The sequence below is a fragment of the Oncorhynchus gorbuscha genome, linkage group LG13 (assembly GCF_021184085.1).
Source record: "Oncorhynchus gorbuscha isolate QuinsamMale2020 ecotype Even-year linkage group LG13, OgorEven_v1.0, whole genome shotgun sequence".
NCBI lineage: Eukaryota > Metazoa > Chordata > Actinopteri > Salmoniformes > Salmonidae > Oncorhynchus > Oncorhynchus gorbuscha.
This window is the reverse complement of record NC_060185.1, coordinates 77,663,676-77,684,445: the sequence shown is the minus strand read 5'-3', so window position 1 is coordinate 77,684,445 and position 20,770 is coordinate 77,663,676. Positions and strand designations below refer to the sequence as shown.

General features: G+C 45.2%; 1 protein-coding gene across 1 annotated transcript; it reads left to right on the top strand.

Moving 5' to 3' along the window:
- Positions 1-343: 343 nt before the first annotated feature.
- Positions 344-19,332, top strand: LOC123994134 (rab11 family-interacting protein 1-like). Its single transcript, XM_046296651.1, has 6 exons — positions 344-1,061; positions 11,172-11,719; positions 11,973-12,594; positions 13,613-16,288; positions 17,250-17,394; positions 17,729-19,332. The coding sequence occupies exons 1-6, from the start codon at positions 682-684 to the stop codon at positions 17,987-17,989; spliced, it is 4,632 nt and encodes a 1,543-aa protein (XP_046152607.1). The 5' UTR covers positions 344-681; the 3' UTR covers positions 17,990-19,332.
- Positions 19,333-20,770: the final 1,438 nt, after the last annotated feature.

The window sequence follows — 20,770 nt, the reverse complement described above, 5'->3', positions numbered from 1 at the left end:
GTTTTCAATTTAGAACAGTTTCACTATGATAGGCTAATATTTAGCCGAGCCTACAATGCACAGAGGGGCCCTTCATTGTCGCTTTCAACCAGACTATAACTTGATTGGGTGGGTTGTATTTTTTTGATTAGTCCCAGGCTACTATTATCCAATTGTTGCAATATTGACAAAGAAAAACGCATTGTGTTATTGCATGCATGATTGTAACATAGTAGTATCATAATAATGTCACAGTAAGGCTAATGATAGGCCTATTGTTTTCCACCATCTTTTTGGGGGGGTGTTCTATTTAATGTTGTGCTACCTATACCGTATGCGGACCTATTTTGTTAAGGAGGGCGGGCCGACAGTACATTGAGTTTTCGGACAGTAGACTAGTGATGAGGACTGACCAGCCTGCAGCGAGTAGCAAGTATTCTAATTAACAGATCGCACGCAGCTTTGAAGATGGCATGCGAGCGCCGCAAGCGCGGGATAGCCTGCACATCCACTAAATGAAGTCTGAGACATGCCGGAGCATTTTGGAGAAATTCTGCAGAGGTCCTGTGTCTGTTTGTGCTAGCAAACCGGTGGACACAGATGCAAGGGCGAGGCTACAAGAAAAATAAGCGTCAAGGGACGGCTATTTTGGACTTTCTATGCAGTCACCCTCCCCCAATCCATGCAACGTAATTTAAAATTATGTCCTTTATAGACTTAAATGATGACCAGAGATGGGTGCCTACACATGTGAATGTAACTGTCCTTCGTGCAAGGGGTTTGCGGACTAAGGGCAAGCACGGGGGTCGCCGTTATGTTTACACAATCATTCAGGTGGGGAAGGAGAAATACACCACTGGTTTGGTCGAGAAGGCGACTGTGCCAGAGTGGAATGAGGAATGCTGTTTCGAACTTCTACCCGGAATACTGGAGGATGGGCTTCGCAGTGCTTTTCCCTCAGGGAGCGGTGACTTGGTCCTCACCATTATGCACCGGGTGCTTATCGGACTTGACGTGTTTCTTGGTCAAGCAATCCTCCCTTTGGATAAAATATTTCAAGATGGAATATGCCCGAGAGATGAGTAGGTTCCTCTGACTTACTAAGTTAATTTGCTAATGATGAACTCATTTCCACTGATTACATTGAAATGTAGGCTAAATTATAATATCACATCACTTTATAGGTCATTATGGCCATAGTAATTTGCCATGATTGACAGTAACATGAATAAGCCCAATCTGCTCAAGTATCTGTGCATTAGAGATGTCAACGATGACACATCATACTCATCATCTCTAATGCACAGATACTGGGGCAGGCCCAACTATGGAGAAGGGTGCAATTGCGGCCCGCAATTTGGGGTGCTCCTGCATGTCGGCATTCCTGCATCTGCTGGAACCTGTCTTTATACTTCTATTGGTCAAATTTGAAATTTACAACAGGTGGGAGGTGTGGTTTCTCCAGTACGGAAGGTGGCGTTAATGCACAATAACATTGGATGCCAGCCGCCGATAAAACCCACAGGCACTGTTTTCCTGCAGTTATGTTAATGATGCCAAGGGCAGTTGTTCAGCAGGCGGGAGTGAAGGGCGCTGTGTGCCATCTTAGCCAGCTAGTCCTAAGGAGGATTCTGGTACACAGCAGGCTGGTGTGGCACAGTGGGCTGGCTAGCTAACTATCAAGATATCAACACCGTGTGCTAGCTAGCCTGCTGTGCTAGCGAGAGGCAGGGATGATCGCCTCTGCCTGTCGGCATGTTTTTATCTGTGACACCCCGCACGTCGGGGGAGGGGAGCGAAACAGGCCTCATAAGCTCACAGAACGGCCCGGAAAGTGTTGAATCGTGTAGCGCGTAAAAATCATCCGTCCTCGGTTGCAAAATTCATTACCGGGTTCCAAACTGCCTCTGGAAGCAAAGTCAGTACAAGAACTGTTCTAGTCGGGAGATTCATGAAATGGTTTCCATAGTTGAGCAGCCGCACACAAGCCTAAAATCACCATGCGCAATGCCAAGCGTCGGCTGGAGTGGTGTAAAGCTCGCCGCCATTGGACTCTGGAGCATTAGAAACGCATTCTCTGGAGTGATGAATCACGCTTCACCATTTGGCAGTCCAACGGACTAATCAGGGTTTGGCGGATGCCAGGAAAACATTTACCTGCAACAATGTGTAGGGCCAACTGTAAAGTTTGGTGAAGGACGAATAATGATCTGGAGCTGTTTTTCATGGTTCAGGCTAGGCCCCTTAGTTCCAGTGAAGGAAAATCTTAATGATACGGCATACAATTACATTCTATACAATTCTGTGCTTCCAACTTTGTTACTGAAGAATGTTCGCCTTAACCTTGACTCACTTGCTAACAGCCAGGGTCTAAAATGTACTTTTTGGTACACCGGCCACTATGGCAGGTAGATTAAAAAATCAACAGTGCTTCTAAAAATGAATCTGTCTTCACATGCGCATGCACAGCCTCGGCAGTGTTGCAGTGGGAGACAGAAATATTTAGCACATTTTACAGTGTTCATTTGGTTCAGGTCAGGGAGATACAACCATATTCTCTAGAATATTATAGTATCTAGCCATAGCCGTCAGACAATGCAAATGCCACAGCAACTCCTGGCAAACGCAACCTCAGCTCCTAAATGCCACATAAACTCCATGCAACCTCAGCTCACAAATGCCATATAAACTCCCTGCAACCTCAGCTCCTAAATGCCACATAAACTCCATGCAACCTCAGCTCACAAATGCCACATAAACTCCATGCAACCTCAGCTCACAAATGCCACATAAACTCCCTGCAACCTCAGCTCCTAAATGCCACATAAACTCCATGCAACCTCAGCTCACAAATGCCATATAAACTCCCTGCAACCTCAGCTCCTAAATGCCATATAAACTCCATGCAACCTCAGCTCACAAATGCCATATAAACTCCCTGCAACCTCAGCTCCTAAATGCCATATAAACTCCATGCAACCTCAGCTCACAAATGCCATATAAACTCCATGCAACCTCAGCTCACAAATGCCACATAAACTCCCTGCAACCTCAGCTCACAAATGCCACATAAACTCCCTGCACCCTCAGCTCCTAAATGCCATATAAACTCCCTGCAACCTCAGCTCCTAAATGCCATATAAACTCCCTGCAACCTCAGCTCCTAAATGCCATATAAACTCCCTGCAACCTCAGCTCCTATATGCCATATAAACTCCCTGCAACCTCAGCTCACAAATGCCACATAAACTCCCTGCAACCTCAGCTCCTAAATGCCATATAAACTCCCTGCAACCTCAGCTCCTAAATGCCATATAAACTCCCTGCAACCTCAGCTCCTAAATGCCATATAAACTCCCTGCTACCTCAGCTCCTAAATGCCATATAAACTCCCTGCAACCTCAGCTCCTAAATGCCATATAAACTCCCTGCAACCTCAGCTCCTAAATGCCATATAAACTCCCTGCAACCTCAGCTCACAAATGCCACATAAACTCCCTGCAACCTCAGCTCCTAAATGCCATATAAACTCCCTGCAACCTCAGCTCCTAAATGCCATATAAACTCCCTGCAACCTCAGCTCCTAAATGCCATATAAACTCCCTGCAACATCAGCTCCTAAATGCCATATAAACTCCCTGCAACATCAGCTCCTAAATGCCATATAAACTCCCTGCTACCTCAGCTCCAAAATGCCACATAAACTCCCTGCAACCTCAGCTCCCAAATGCCACAGCAACTCCCGGTACAGGAAACCTCCGCTCTGAACAGGCAACCTCTGCTCCGGGCCGGCGGTCCGCAGACCGGTTGGGAGAGAGTCAGATGTGTATTTTGAAAGAGCTATTTGCCCATAATTGGAATGATATTGTTACGACTAGTCAAGGTGAGTGGAATCAGGCGCAGAGAGCAAATAATGAATAAAGGTTTATTCTCCGGTGAACAACAATAAACACGGACAACCCAAAAAATACAAACAGGGTGAAAAATATCCAAAACAGGAAATAAACAGACAAACCGGAGAAATAAAACACAAAAACACCGACAGCCGAAACGAAATGTCAAAAACAAACAATCCCGCACAAAACAAGGGCGGGACAACCTACATTATATACAGATACTAATTAACTAACACACAGGTGAAAACAATCAGACAAAACCAACAGATAACCGAAAAGGGATCGGTAGTGGCTAATAGGACGGTGACGACGACCGCCTCGGCGGAAGTCGTGACAGATATTTTAATCTTATACATTTCCATAACCTAAATAATAACATATGTGATGCCTAGCAAACCATATCATTGTTTGAAACCTGGACTTTTTACATAGCGTATTTTACCATGCTTTTGACAGCCTACAGACAAAATCCTACCATAGAAAAAAGCAAAGATTTCCTAATATGCCATTGAAAACAGCAGTTTTCTTCTACTATCCAAAGGCAGTATGGCACAATCATATTGTTACATCTTCAGATATTCCCTCTTTCTAAGTTTCTACCAATAGGCTATATATCATTCTGTAGCATTATAAAAAATGCTTTTATCAGGTGCGCGCTTGAGAATGCCATTTTCCTGTAATAGCATTTTGGAACATTCACGCATATGGCCGAGACGAGTGAACACATTGCTGCGCTTGTAATGTAAATTATTCATAGTTTTATTAACTTTTAAGCTAAATGTTGTGATCTGTTTTATCAGCCTTGTCTTTGCATTTAAACACTTTAGTATGGAATCACTCTTGTATGCATTTTATATTCTTCTGGCCTACAACTGTCCCAAAGTCTGTTTTTATCGTCCCCAGGATGACGGGACACCATTAATTTCGAGCCCGGCGTCCAACCAGCCTCACATCCACAGACCATGTGTATGGCTTAGTGTGGGCAAGCTGTTTGTTGATGTCAAGGTTGTGAACAGAGTGCACCATGATGGTGGTGGGGTTATGGCAGGGAAGGACTGGGAGTAAAAAACAGCCCTGGACTTTTATCCAGACCGGCCCACCAGAACCGGCCCCGTATACTCCACACGGCCACCCTGCCAATGCATGTTCACACACGACCCGCCCCTAATACAACCACCTAGCTGCATCACAACCATTGATCACTATTGCAGTACTACTTTAAAAAGGCTGCAGAACACACACACACAAACGCTGCACATTGTTATAAAACGTCTACAGAACACACACTGAATTTGTCATGATTGAACTACCTCACATCATGAAGCCTAGAGTGAAAAAGAGATTCTAAAATATCCACAATACTCACTGAGACATAGAACTGTCTAACTGCTGCTCAGGGTCAGCTGGCTGGCTTTAAATCATGGGAGTACACCTTCTAAAAAACAATGGTTGAACACCTCTCCAAACATAGAACGTAACCTGTAAGAGAGCAGCACAAGCCATCATGAGTCATGATTGAACTACATCACAGTATCTGAAGCCTAGAGTTAAAAAGAGATGCTATAATATTCACAATACTCACTGAAAAATAGAACTATCTAACTGCTGCTCAGGGTCTGCTGGCTGGCTTCACTCAGTCAAAGTACTGGACAGCAATATTAGGCAGGAAAAAGAGATATTAGAAATGTAGGAGTAAAATAATGGTAAGAAAGCAAGTTATAGGAAATATGTTGCAACTACCTTATTGGAGGAACAATTTTCTCAACAGCTGGCTTTTCTCGGCAACTCTATGGATCACCATGTCAGTATCCAGGGCCATTAGGATGTCCTCCTCAGTAACCATGTCAGTATCCAGGGCCATTAGGATGTCCTCCTCAGTAACCACGTCAGTATCCAGGGCCATTAGGATGTCCTCCTCAGTAACCATGTCAGTATCCAGGGCCATTAGGATGTCCTCCTCAGTAACCATGTCAGTATCCAGGGTCATTAGGATGTCCTCCTCAGTAACCATGTCAGTATCCAGGGCCATTAGGATGTCCTCCTCAGTAACCATGTCAGTATCCAGGGCCATTAGGATGTCCTCCTCAGTAACCATGTCAGTATCCAGGGCCATTAGGATGTCCTCCTCAGTAACCATGTCAGTATCCAGGGCCATTAGGATGTCCGCCTCGGTAACCATGTCAGTATCCAGGGCCATTAGGATGTCCTCCTCAGTAATCATGTCAGTATCCAGGGCCATTAGGATGTCCTCCTCAGTAACCATGTCAGTATCCAGGGCCATTAGGATGTCCTCCTCAGTAACCACGTCAGTATCCAGGGCCATTAGGATGTCCTCCTCAGTAACCACGTCAGTATCCAGGGCCATTAGGATGTCCTCCTCAGTAACCATGTCAGTATCCAGGGTCATTAGGATGTCCTCCTCAGTAACCATGTCAGTATCCAGGGCCATTAGGATGTCCTCCTCAGTAACCATGTCAGTATCCAGGGCCATTAGGATGTCCTCCTCAGTAACCATGTCAGTATCCAGGGCCATTAGGATGTCCTCCTCAGTAACCATGTCAGTATCCAGGGCCATTAGGATGTCCGCCTCGGTAACCATGTCAGTATCCAGGGCCATTAGGATGTCCTTCTCAGTAACCATGTCAGTATCCAGAACCATTAGGATGTCCTCCTCAGTAACGATTAGGATGTGCTCCTCAGTAACCATGTCAGTATCCAGGACCATTAGGATGTCCTCCTCAGTAACGATTAGGATGTGCTCCTCAGTAACCATGTCAGTATCCAGGGCCATTAGGATGTCCTCCTCAGTAACGATTAGGATGTGCTCCTCAGTATCCATGTCAGTATCCAGAACCATTAGGATGTCCTCCTCAGTAACGATTAGGATGTGCTCCTCAGTAACCATGTCAGTATCCAGGACCATTAGGATGTCCTTCTTAGTAACCATGTCAGTATCCAGGACCATTAGGATGTCCTTAGTAACCATGTCAGTATCCAGGGCCATTAGGATGTCCTCCTCAGTAACCATGTCAGTATCCAGGGCCATTAGGATGTCCGCCTCGGTAACCATGTCAGTATCCAGGGCCATTAGGATGTCCTCCTCAGTAACCATGTCAGTATCCAGGGTCATTAGGATGTCCTCCTCAGTAACCATGTCAGTATCCAGGGCCATTAGGATGTCCTCCTCAGTAACCATGTCAGTATCCAGGGCCATTAGGATGTCCTCCTCAGTAACCATGTCAGTATCCAGGGTCATTAGGATGTCCTCCTCAGTAACCATGTCAGTATCCAGGGCCATTAGGATGTCCTCCTCAGTAACCATGTCAGTATCCAGGGCCATTAGGATGTCCTCCTCAGTAACCATGTCAGTATCCAGGGCCATTAGGATGTCCTTCTCAGTAACCATGTCAGTATCCAGAACCATTAGGATGTCCTCCTCGGTAACCATGACAGTATCCAGGACCATTAGGATGTCCTCCTCAGTAACCATGTCAGTATCCAGGACCATTAGGATGTCCTCCTCGGTAACCATGACAGTATCCAGGACCATTAGGATGTCCTTCTCAGTAACCATGTCAGTATCCAGAACCATTAGGATGTCCTCCTCAGTAACGATTAGGATGTGCTCCTCAGTAACCATGTCAGTATCCAGGACCATTAGGATGTCCTCCTCAGTAACCATGTCAGTATCCAGGGCCATTAGGATGTGCTCCTCAGTAACCATGTCAGTATCCAGGACCATTAGGATGTCCTTCTTAGTAACCTTGTCAGTATCCAGGGCCATTAGGATGTCCTCCTCAGTAACCATGTCAGTATCCAGGGCCATTAGGATGTCCTCCTCAGTAACCATGTCAGTATCCAGGGCCATTAGGATGTCCTCCTCAGTAACCATGTCAGTATCCAGGGCCATTAGGATGTCCTCCTCAGTAAACATGCCAGTATCCAGGGCCATTAGGATGTCCTCCTCAGTAACCATGTCAGTATCCAGGGCCATTAGGATGTCCTCCTCAGTAACCATGTCAGTATACAGGGCCATTAGGATGTACTCCTCAGTAACCATGTCAGTATCCAGGGCCATTAGGATGTCCTCCTCAGTAACCATGTCAGTATCCAGGGCCATTAGGATGTCCTCCTCAGTAAACATGCCAGTATCCAGGGCCATTAGGATGTCCTCCTTGGTAACTGTCATGTTTTGTCATATATTGTCTTGTCCTTGTGCTTTCCCTTCTGTTCGTTTCCCCCTGCTGGTCTTGTTGGGTTCGTTCCCTCTTTCTGTCCCTCTCTCTCCCCCTCCCTCTCTCACTCTCCCGCTCTCTCTTCTCTCTATCGTTCCGTTCCTGCTCCCAGCTGTTCCTATTCCTCTAATCAATCATTTAGTCTTCCCACACCTGTTCCCGATCCTTTTCCCTGATTAGAGTCCCTATTTCTCTTCTTGTTTTCCGTTTCTGCCCTGTCGGTTCCTTGTCTAGAATTCACCGTGCTGTGTTTGTGTATCGCCCTGTCGTGTCGTGTTTCCCTCAGATACTGCGTGGTGAGCAGGTGTCTGAGTCTGTTTGGTTCAAGTGCCTTCCCGAGGCAACCTGCTGTTCACCTGCTGTTCAAGATCGAGTCTCCAGTTTGTCCTCGTCATTTCGAGTGAAAGTTGTGTTTTTTTGATTGTATTTACTTTACTGGATTAAAGACTCTGTTTTCGCCAAGTCGCTTTTGGGTCCTCTTTCACCTGCATGACAGTAACCATGTCAGTATCCAGGGCCATTAGGATGTCCTCCTCAGTAACCATGTCAATATCCAGGGCAATTAGGATGTCCTCCTCGGTAACCATGACCGTATCCAGGACCATTAGGATGTCCTCCTCAGTAACCATGTCAGTATCCAGGACCATTAGGATGTCCTCCTCAGTAACGATTAGGATGTCCTCCTCAGTAACCATGTCAGTATCCAGGACCATTAGGATGTCCTTCTTAGTAACCATGTCAGTGTCCAGGACCATTAGGATGTCCTCCTCAGTAACGATTAGGATGTGCTCCTCAGTAACGATTAGGATGTCCTTCTCAGTAACCATGTCAGTGTCCAGGACCATTAGGATGTCCTCCTCAGTAACGATTAGGATGTCCTTCTCAGTAACCATGTCAGTATCCAGGACCATTAGGATGTCCTTCTCAGTAACCATGTCAGTATCCAGGACCATTAGGATGTCCTTCTCAGTAACCATGTCAGTATCCAGGGCCATTAGGATGTCCTCCTCAGTAACCATGTCAGTATCCAGGGCCATTAAGATGTCCTCCTCAGTAACCATGTCAGTATCCAGGGCCATTAGGATGTCCTCCTCAGTAACCATGTTAGTATCCAGGGCCATTAGGATGTCCTCCTCAGTAACCATGTCAGTATCCAGGGCCATTAGGATGTCCTCGTCAGTATCCAGGGCCATTAGGATGTCCTCCTCAGTAACCATGTCAGTATCCAGGGCCATTAGGATGTCCTCCTCAGTAACCATGTCAGTATCCAGGACCATTAGGATGTCCTCCTCAGTAACCATGTCAGTATCCAGGGCCATTAAGATGTCCTCCTCAGTAACCATGTCAGTATCCAGGGCCATTAAGATGTCCTCCTCAGTAACCATGTCAGTATCCAGGGCCATTAAGATGTCCTCCTCAGTAACCATGTCAGTATCCAGGGCCATTAGGATGTCCTCCTCAGTAACCATGTCAGTATCCAGGGCCATTAGGATGTCCTCCTCAGTAACCATGTCAGTATCCAGGGCCATTAGGATGTCCTCCTCAGTAACCATGTCAGTATCCAGGGCCATTAAGATGTCCTCCTCAGTAACCATGTCAGTATCCAGGGCCATTAGGATGTCCTCCTCAGTAACCATGTCAGTATCCAGGGCCATTAGGATGTCCTCCTCAGTAACCATGTCAGTATCCAGGGCCATTAGGATGTCCTCCTCAGTAACCATGTCAGTATCCAGGGCCATTAAGATGTCCTCCTCAGTAACCATGTCAGTATCCAGGGCCATTAGGATGTCCTCCTCAGTAACCATGTCAGTATCCAGGGCCATTAGGATGTCCTCCTCAGTAACCATGTCAGTATCCAGGGCCATTAAGATGTCCTCCTCAGTAACCATGTCAGTATCCAGGGCCATTAAGATGTCCTCCTCAGTAACCATGTCAGTATCCAGGGCCATTAGGATGTCCTCGTCAGTATCCAGGGCCATTAAGATGTCCTCCTCAGTAACCATGTCAGTATCCAGGGCCATTAGGATGTCCTCCTCAGTAACCATGTCAGTATCCAGGGCCATTAGGATGTCCTCCTCAGTAACCATGTCAGTATCCAGGGCCATTAGGATGTCCTCCTCAGTAACCATGTCAGTATCCAGGGCCATTAGGATGTCCTCCTCAGTAACCATGTCAGTATCCAGGGCCATTAGGATGTCCTCCTCGGTGACTTGAACTTTATAGACATTCTCTGCCTCTGTCAAAGCTTCATCTTGAGCCATCTCTCCAGACATGATTTTCTTCTTTCTTGCCCTATTCTGTGGCAGAGTGGCTTCCACCTTCTCCAGCTCTGTGTCCTCATCCTGTTCTTTGATCTTCTTATTTGCAAACTGAACAAATGTGCCTGTAGCTGCCTTAATGGTGTCAAAGTCTCTTGACATGCCTTTCAGGGTTTCCTGTGTAGCCACAACCATTCGATGGGCAGACAGGATGTCCATCCAACTTGTCTGCAGGTATTTGGACAGTGGTGATGTGTTCTCAAATATCCAAAGAAATATTTGAGCTGTCAGTATCGTCTGATACCTGAGAAGTGCCTCAGAAGGTAGGTTGATACATGATTTCGCCTGGCCCAGAAAAAGTTGAGTTGCGTCTAGACACCCGTTGGCCCTCTATGATAGGCTCCAGGGGAGTTCACATTTAAAAAATTCAGATGTCTTCAGATGTCTGACAGGCAGACAGCTGTGCCTATATTAACCCCCGCTGTACCAAACTAAATGCTAGACTGGAATCAAGGGTAAATAATGTGGAAGTTGAGATAAATGCAAGAGACGATTCGGACAGCAACATGAACATGATAGTCTTATGGAGGCGCAGTGATAATTTGAGATGGAACTGTTAACAGGCATGGTGTGCCTGCGTCGGCCAATACAGCACATCTTAGAATGCTGCTCATCCAATCAGCATTCGGGATCCAAACAACACGTTTTATAATATAAAATATGCGTTTAAGTTGCAGGAAAATGCATGTGTGGAGCGCTGGGGATGGTTGATGCCTTACAGTCTCCTCTCACTGTGGGTCCAGATGGCTCAAACTCAACTCCAAGGCCGGCCGGAAGGAGAAGGAGCGCGGCGAGATCCAGGTGACGGTCCAGTTCACCCGCAACAACCTGACAGCCAGCATGTTCGACCTAACCATGAAGGACAAGCCACGGTCTGCCTTCGGCAAACTTAAGGACCGTGTGACGGGGAGGAAGATCGGCGACATGGAGTCCTCATCAGCCATCGTGCCGGGACGCTTCGCCGCCCTGTCAGGTTCCCTAGGAAAACCATTCCGAGAGGGGGACCGAGGGGAAGGGGGAGAGGACCCTGTGGAGGTAGCCGAGGAGGAGCAGAGCAAGTTGAAGGATTTCTTCAAGGGGAAGGGAAAGCTGAGGAGTTCGTCCGACACAAGGTCGTGCTCGTCGCTGGCCTCAGAGAGCAGCATGTTGTCCTTGACCAGTGAGAGGCCCTGTCCCCCTCCTCTGGACCTAGGCATCCTGGTGGACCCTTCCAGTCCCCCCAGCTCCCCCATCTACAGCAACAAGGTCAAAGTTGACACCCACCACAGAGACACAGACCTAGCTAAAAAAGGTAAGCATGCAGATTTCCTCTGTCCAAGTGTTTCATTTTCATTAGAAATTGCCCTGTATGTCTGTAATATGCAGTGACCTGTATTTAGATTATATTCTGACAGAATCTTTACCAGACACAAAAAAGCATGTATTGTATCTAAAGGATCTAGCAAGCTTATGCATTTTAATGAATTGTTTTGGAAGAGAGTTTATTATTAACGCTGATCCATTTCAGGCCAATACTTTGACCCCCTTTCTTTCCCCCCAAATAGTGCTCAACAACACACAATCTTCCCCAAAGATACTGACTCACAATCGATCCCTCAGCGATGAGGCAAGTAGGATCACCACTACTGCCGTTCCCCAGCCCTGTCCTGCAGTGGAATCCCTCAAAGGTCAGGGTATGACTCCCTTCCAATCCCCTCTGTGCAGCAACGGAAGCCACATCTACGGATCCGAACCAGTGGGTCCCAAGGGCTCAGGCACCCTCCCATCCAAGCTGGTCCTCCTTGAGAAGTCCTCCCCCCTCTCTTGTTCGCTGCAGAACCTCACAAAGCAGAGCGAGGACAATGGTTCAGCCGGTGAGGGACGGCGCTGGTCCTTCGACAAGGTGAATAAGGAAGATGAGTACGTGGAGAAGGAGGCCGAACCTCATGTCTCCCAGGTTCAAAGCGCACAGGTGGGGGGTCGTCCTGTGCTGGCAGCTGCCTCAATGCTGTCTTCCACCACCACGGTGGACTCAGCAGACAAAAGGAAAAAGCTAAGAAAGTCGTTATTCTCCGGAGGGAAGAGTGATTCTCTACCTGCCAAGTTGGCGCCAAGCCAGGGTTGTCCTCTCACTGACGGGAGACTGCGAGGCTGGTTTGGCTCCTGTGACTCCCAGAACAAGCCATGGTGAGTGGAGGGTCATTTCAGATGTCTCCACACTCAAGGGCTTCATACAGTTTTGCCTTCCATCAAAAGCCCACAGACATCTACTTCTTGGAAGGTTTTGATTTCCTTGTGTTCAGTGTTTATGCTGCCCCTTGTGGCCAGTTCATCTACCATTTCAAATCAATCAAATGTATTTTATATTGCACTTTTTACAACAGCAGTTGTCACAAAGTGCTGCAATCTCATATCACCTCATGTAAGGCACAACATGTTAAGGTTCATACTGTACTATTAACACAGGATAATAGTCGACATCTAGGCCATTTGTATAAGAATATATGTAACGTTACTGTCCTTTGAATCAGAGGAAATCAAAGACAGAGGCCATGTGACGAGTTGAAAAGGAAAAAATGGCATATACAGTATATTTCACTCTTAATCTTGCTTGGGGTCAGATACTGTATACAGAGAAAGATCTACCTGCACTTTAAGCTTTAGGTTTGGTATGTTGTGGAACATCTGGGCCAGTATTCATAAAGCATATCAGAATAGGAGTGCTGATCTAGGATCAGATCCTCCCTGTCCGTGTAACCTTATTCATTATGATCTAAAAGTCCAAACAGATCCTAGATTAGTAATTTACTCTGTGATGCTTTATGAATACTGGCCCAATACACTAATCACCTGTTTTTGCTATTAAATTATCTGCAGTATTAGTGTTTCTATTACTGTTCCAAATGTAGTACATCTTGCATTTTTGCTCCTCACCTTGCTTCAGTAATTTGCTAAATGTAGTACACTCTTGTTGCTGTTTTCCATAACACGTTATTGTTTGCATTTTTTGGCAATTGTAGCATATTCACATATGAAAATATTTGAAGCTAGTCCTCAAATAGACAGTAGTTGGCATGCGATGCTTCTTCTCTTTAGACATCTGGGTTTCCTTTTTCTATGTGTGTTAGAAAATGGCACCCATATTTTGAATGGGTCCGCTTGCACAAAATTAACAAAGAGGACTGCTTGTGCCTTCTCTCCACAGGCTGGAAGTTTCTTCTAAGGTAGAAAGCGACTCAGACACCCCTCCTCCCCTCCCCCCTCGCTCCCCCATTCCCACCCAGTGCTCTTCTTCCACTGGCCATGCCTCACCCGACAGTGGCCATCCCACTAACACCTTCACCCCCTCTCTGACACCCAACCCCATCTCTCCCTCCAACCCCTTCCTCCCACGTCTGCAGTGTAACCCCTTTTTTGAGGACCTCATAGCCGAAGAGGCCCGGAGGTCCCCCCCTTGCGCCACCTGTCATTCCACAGCTTTGCCTTGCATCCCCAGTACCGCCCACGATGTCGCAGTGCCAAAGAAAATGGCCGCCATACGGCGTGAGCGGCCCAGGCCTGTAGCCAGGCAGACATCCCTCCCTGCCTTACTCCCGAGAGCGGTGACTGCCAGCCCCCCGAATCCGTTCACCTCTCGCTCCATATCAGAGAGCTTGGGAAGAGAATGCGACGAGTCCTTTGACGCCTTTGCGTCCAGCAGACTGAATTCGCCAAAGAGCTCTCCTACCAATCACCCTTCGAATACAACCTCGTGGCAAGCTCAAGTAAGAAGCACTCCTTCACATAAGGGTAACACTATTCCACCCATTGAGGAGATGCGGATGAGTGAAGAAGAAGCAGAGCCTCCACCGTTGCCTCCACGGAGGCCCATAACAAGACCTTTGGTAAACAAGAGATCTTCTGACAGCTGGTTGCACAGGGGTCAGGAGCTGGCTGTGCAGAAAGAGGCCTGTCTCCTGTCACAAACGGGCGCAGCTTCCCTGCAGCACACAAGAGAAGGCGGGCACAAGAAATGCACACCAAGTCCCCACCTGTACCCAAGCTTAGGCAAAGACCTTCTCGTCAGCAGTGACATGTCGGACTTTCATACCGAACACTCACAGCATTATGCCAATATTTCTCCAGAGTCTCCATCTCCATTCAAGTCTGAAGATGACTTTAAGAAGTTTGACTATGAACCATTGCGAGATGAAGATGATAGCTGTAAATGTATGTTTACTGAGCAGGACTTATGGCCAGATGCAACAGAAAACAATCTAGACCCGAATGTAAAGGATTCGATAATATTGTTAGCCTCAGAGGATACCACGGACACCAGTCCCACTGTTAGAGAAGACGCCATTGTAAAGAACACTTCACATTCTGAAATCAAAGCCTTATCTCTACCAGTAATGCTTCTTGATAGTGAAATGACTGTTGCCGACCTACTGTATATGTCTTCCCCAAAACACTCTAAATCCAGTCTTAAGACGCTTGACATTGCGTCAATTACACCAGACCCAACAATGGAATTATTTTCAATTCACCCAGATAAGCCTACCAAGTCCAGAAACATCCATCATGAATCGCCTCCACTAACCTTGGAAGATCTAAATAAAAATCTAAGTAACTCTGATTTTAGTTTTATTGACTCTGCTTCTGATGCTTCCCCATCTCCATCTGAAATGATTCCAGTGCATACCCTCAAAAGTTTAGGTGGCATTTTTCCTCAACCTCCACAAGTTACTCACATAGCATCTTCTGCTCATGATATACGGCTATCTGCAGAGGATATGCTAACTTTTCAGAAGCCTAGTACTATAGACGTCAACTCTGCCCTAAAAGCACATTTACCAGAAGCCTTGCTTTGTCAAGACAATTGGCAAGATGGAGGTTGTGAATTGAACACATCAGGCAGAGATCCTGCAAGCAATAAGAACAATAGCATTTTTACGCCTAACAGTCTTAACATTGAGTCTGAAGACATCACTAGAGACACTGTAGATATAAAACACACACAATCTCCACTGAATAGAAAAGGCAACATTTATAAATCAAAGATAGACAGTTCAATAGTAGACCCTTCATGTCACATTAGAACTTCTCCAGTTTCTCCACAGATTGGAATGCAACAGGAAGTTGTACGCAATAAACAGGAAGTGAGTCAGCCTCTGGTCAAACGAACCAAGCCTGTCAAAGAGTCTTCACCAAGGGGTGCTAGTTCACACAGAAGTCTCAAGGGAATGATACGAGAGCTCTACGGCAACGGTGGTGCAAATAGCCCTGGCAAAGGATTGCGTGAGAGCCCTCTTCACCAATCACTGTCTCCTGGGCATGTACTCACAGAGAGCATTGAAGTACCCTTCTCAAATCAACCCACCAAATCAAATTTTTTGTCACCAGATAGAGAGACAACATTCAAGGCAGCTAAATTATTTGTTTCCTTGCAAAAAACAAACACAAATAGTTCCACTCAGTCAATTACAAAAGAAAACTGCGTAACGGAACGTTCCCCATCCAAACATACCGGGACCATCAGCTTCGAAGACCTCCATGCCAAAGTAGCCCCAAATGTCAGAAGCCCCATGAGTGCCAGGTTAAGGCCTGGTGTCTCTCTGCATGCTTCCAGTCCCTCCTCTGTGGCCCCCTCCCTGGTGACTGAAACTAATGCCCAGGCTAAGCTACTCCCCACCCCCGGGCCCTCCTCCATACATCACTCCCCAATCTTGAGACCCAGCACCGGAGCCAATGCCACCTTGGCTATTGCCCCCTGCACCTCTTCCTCCTTCTCCTCCTCCTCTTCTACCTCCTCCACCACTGTCCAGCCCCTGGTCGATGCACGGCACACACTTTTACCTGAGGAGACCCAGCCAGCTAGCAGCCTGCCCCGACAAGAGAGCAGGTGAGACTTCTCCTCACACTTAAGCTCTGCAGAGTGTAGCCACTTGACCTCTCTTGAGAAAATATCAGGTTGGGTTGCCAGGTTGTAGTCAACAATGGGATGCAATAATTAGAAATAGTTAGACATAGTACACCTGCTAGCTGTTTATAAGCCATAGCTTGAAAACCTGAACCTACATATTGTTAGACTATTCTCATTCTTCCAAACAAAACTAATATTTTCAGTTCCTTTTATTTAATCTATTCAAGTAGCTTCCTTAAGAGGAAGTTCTCTTAATTAATCAGTATATATCCCCTACCAGTACCACCTACCCATGCAAACCCATTGGTTGCTACGGTTTTGTAAATGGCTTAATCTTTTACGTTGCTCATCTCACTTCTGTGTAATTAACTTGTGTCATACATTTGTGTTGCTGACTGTCCCATCACATCTAGGAGTCCACATCCACAATCACAGTCACCACAATGAAAATATCAGCCTTATCTTGATGATTTAAACAACTGCTTCAGCTGTCTGCTGAAATTTTGACCATCTGTAAATGAAAGCTCACTCTCATTAGGTATAGGGTGACATTTCCTCAAGATGCTGATCGTGGGTCAATTTGCATTTTCCCACTAAGGTAGCTGATCCAAGATCTATCTGTACCTAAGGAAACTTCACCCTGGAGCCTGTCATTCCTGCTGAGGGATATATATAGCTTTGTGCTATACTAAAATCAGACAACATAAGCTCTTTTTATGCTCTCTTGCTGAAACCTGTTGCTGAACATATTTTGTTGTTTTGTAGAGATATATACAGTATATTCTAAATCCAGGCTGGTGCATTGTTATGAATTTTACCATATACTATGTAATGCCAGTGCCTCACATTGTACTGTACTATATATTGATTTTCATGTGAAAAGTGTTATGTACACATAATCCAATGCAGTGAACCTTTGATGGTGATGTTTTCTTTGCAGACCTCACCCAGTGAAGCCTTTGACCACCACAGCCAGTCAGGGGGAGAAGAAAGAGTTCCGGTCATTTCTAGAGAAGCTCAAGTCTTCCATCCACTCAGGCCTCGCCGCCAAGCAGACGCTGGCTGAGGCTGAGACTGAGATTGTGGTATAAAAGAGTCCATGAATTCACATAATTAATGGCTTTCCAACCTAAAACGTTGGAAAAAACTGGGCAGTTCAACATTCAGTGGAAAAGTTGTTGGTCTTGTATGGCTGACTCTGTAAAACAATACATTTCACTGCACCTATCCAGTGTATGTGACAATAAAATGTCTTCTGACAGAAATAGATTTTTATCAATTGAGTATCTCCTCTTGTTTATCTGTGTTTTCCCATTTTATGTAACAGATCCAGTCTTGTCAGATCAGTGATTACTTCAAGATAGGAATGAAGGATGTATTCTCAAAGTATTCTGACAGGGCCTGTGTTTGTCTTCTCAGGAATCATTAACGGACAGGTCTGCCCAGTACGAGCAGCTGACCAAAATGGAGCTGATCTCCCTTCTGCTGCAGCAGCAGATGGATATGGAGAACCAGAAGGTAGCCTCAGAACAGCAGGCGGTGCCGCTTAAGAAACACGAGGCGGAGATGAAGAAGATCAAGGCGCAGGTGCGCGACCTGGAGGACTACATCGACAGGCTGCTGGTGCAGATCATGGAGCAGACACCCACACTCCTTCAAGTGTGCTCCCGACACAAGTGACCGCTAGTGCTAGTATAATATAGGGCCATGGTCACCATCAAACCCTAGTCCCAGAGAGCTACCAGGAGGAGCAGACTCTTGTTCCAGCTCAGTCCCTGATTAAGTCTTGATGGTTAGTTGTTTAGCTGAACCAGAAGTTATAGTGCAGGGCTGAAACAAAAGCCTACACATCCAAGTAGTTCTTTCCAGACCAGGGTTGGTGATCACTTCTCCAGGGGCAGGTGTAGTTCAACACATCCCTAAGCAAAAAGTAAATCTCACAACCATCCAGGTTTCACTGCTGATACCCTGCCTCGTTGATAAAAGACACAATATTGCCCACTGTGCATGCTTGCTATAGCTCAAATGTCAGGCTGCAAGTACTAATCAGAAACTGTAGTCTTAGCAAATGTTACTGGTCACTTTACACTTGCTACTTAGTATAATGAAAGTGGCACAGCTTTTGTCAAATGTACTGCATTAGAATTATTATACATGTGCATTGAGGAAGAATACAGAAAATGTAATATTCAGTGGTATAAATTGTTCTTACTTGATATGACATTGCCTCAAATTCAGAAAAACATGTGTCTGAATTAGTTTGATATGGACCCAAATTATCTTCATCATGGTAAATACTGTAATTATTTGCCATAAGACACTGACTCAAAAACAGACCGACTCGAGGAGAATTCCACTGAATTTCAATTTGTTTACATGGGGAAAGGTGAACTTGAGCTAGTGTCATATTTAGTAAATAATTATGTATTTTTTTTACTCTTCATGGATGAAGTGTGTGCAAAGAATAAATTAATAAATGTTAATGTGGTAAGATAGGTGTTACAATGAATTCAAAGGCATTTATTTATGCTATTTAAGTTACATTTTCACATTTTGGTTTGGATTTGCAAAGCGAATGTATATAATTATGTATATTGGTTTGTTTATATAATTTTTGTATGACATTGCCTGTATTATTTAGTATAGTACTTAAACTCCCACACAACTAGAAATCCAGTTTTTCGAGCTGAAAGACAATTGCCAGGGCTTACGCATGACGTTGCACAACGATGTAAGTCAATAAGTAATCGTTTTAATCAAAGGATGATATATTTGGGCTTGAAGTGACGAAACCGACCTGCCCCCTCCCCTCGTGCAATATTAATGCCAATTAATTATTATTTTTACAATTCTTCAAGCTCTGTGAGGTTGGTATTTGATCATTTTCAACTCTTGCCATAGATTTCAAGCTAATTTAAGTCAAAACGGTAACAAGACCACACAGGAGCATTCAATGTTGTCTTGGTAAGCAAATTGGGCCTTGTGTTTTAGGTTATTGTCCTGCTGCAAGGCAAATTTGTCTCCCAGTCTCTGTTGGAAAGCAGACGGAACCAGGTTTTCCTCTAAGATTTTGCCTGTGCTTAGCGCTATTCCATTTATTTGTATCCTAAAAACTCCCTAGTCCTTGCCGAAGACAAGCATACCTATAACATGATGCAGCCACCACCATGCTTGACAATATGAAGAGTGGTACTGAGTGATGTGTTGGATTTGCTCCTAACATAATGCTTTGTATTCAGGACAAAGTTACTTTCTTTGCTACATGTTTTTGCAGTTTTACTTTTGTGCCTTATTGAAAACAGGATGCATGTTTTTGAATATTTGTATTCTGTACACTAGGCTTCCTTCTTCTCTGTCAATTAAGTTAGCATTGTGGAGTAGCTACAATGTTGTTGAGCCATCCTCAGTTCTCCTATCACAGCCATTAAACTCTAACTGTTTAAAAGTCACCATTGGCCTCATGGTGAAATCCCTGAGCGGTTTCCTTACTTATTGCTGCCTCGATTTATGGAATATGCCAAAACTTGAGATACCAATAGATGCAGGGCTGCCAACCTTTGAAGAAAGATTGGAGTGAGATTTGCTATGTGAATTTCATTGCCCCCTGGCACAACCCCCAGATGGGGGACTAATTCCACATATTTTGACATGGCTTAGGCCTATGACCAGGGTGGAAAATGTTATAATAAAAACCACAGGTCAGGTGTATTTAGGATTCTTAGAACATTAAATGAACACTCATAATTCGACTACTTTGTTGCGTACTAAATTGAAAGTATGCTAATATTTTTAAAAATATATTTTTAGGTGGTTTTACACTTTTAAATGCTAGAAACAGTGAGAATGTTAAAAGCAGGGATTGATTCCTGTTCTCAGGTGGAAAGTTGTATGAGACACGTGCTGGGGGTTGTTACCACTACAAGGCTCTACACAGGAAAAGTTCATATTAATGGTTGATGGCAGTCTGCTTCTCCATAGATTGCTTTCAAGGTAAGGACACAAACATTTTGTATTTGTCATTTGGGTGAAGAAATCCTTCTCAATTTCCAGGAAGGTTGGCCACCACGTCGATGTATCCCACATGCTTGGTTTGTAAATGTTTTTGTTATAACAATTAATTTCTCAATCACCCAACCTTCAAGAAACATTTATGAATATGAATATTCACATTGTTTATGCCTACTAGTTTAAAATTCTTGCCATAATTTTACTCTACATAGACTAAATAGGATGTGTTTGAGTTGTGAGTCCCCCTACCATTTCTGGCTAGCATGTGCATTATACAAAAATGTAAACAATTACATTTGATTCCAGGAGCATTTAATATCCAATGCTTAGTTAGTATGACATATTCAAAACTGTCCATTAATGGCTGCAATAATACATAGCCTGGTGGCTGGTGGATCCTGGCACTTCTGGCGGATCCTGGCAGACTGGCGGATCCTGGCAGACTGGCGGATC

Bases quoted from the DNA above. Each gene is read 5' to 3' on its own strand.
- LOC123994134 (XM_046296651.1), top strand. From the start codon at position 682: ATGTCCTTTATAGACTTAAATGATGACCAGAGATGGGTGCCTACACAT. The intron at 16,289-17,249 runs GTGAGACTTCTC...TTTTCTTTGCAG, and splicing joins CTGCCCCGACAAGAGAGCAG to ACCTCACCCAGTGAAGCCTT. The intron at 17,395-17,728 runs GTATAAAAGAGT...TTGTCTTCTCAG, and splicing joins AGGCTGAGACTGAGATTGTG to GAATCATTAACGGACAGGTC.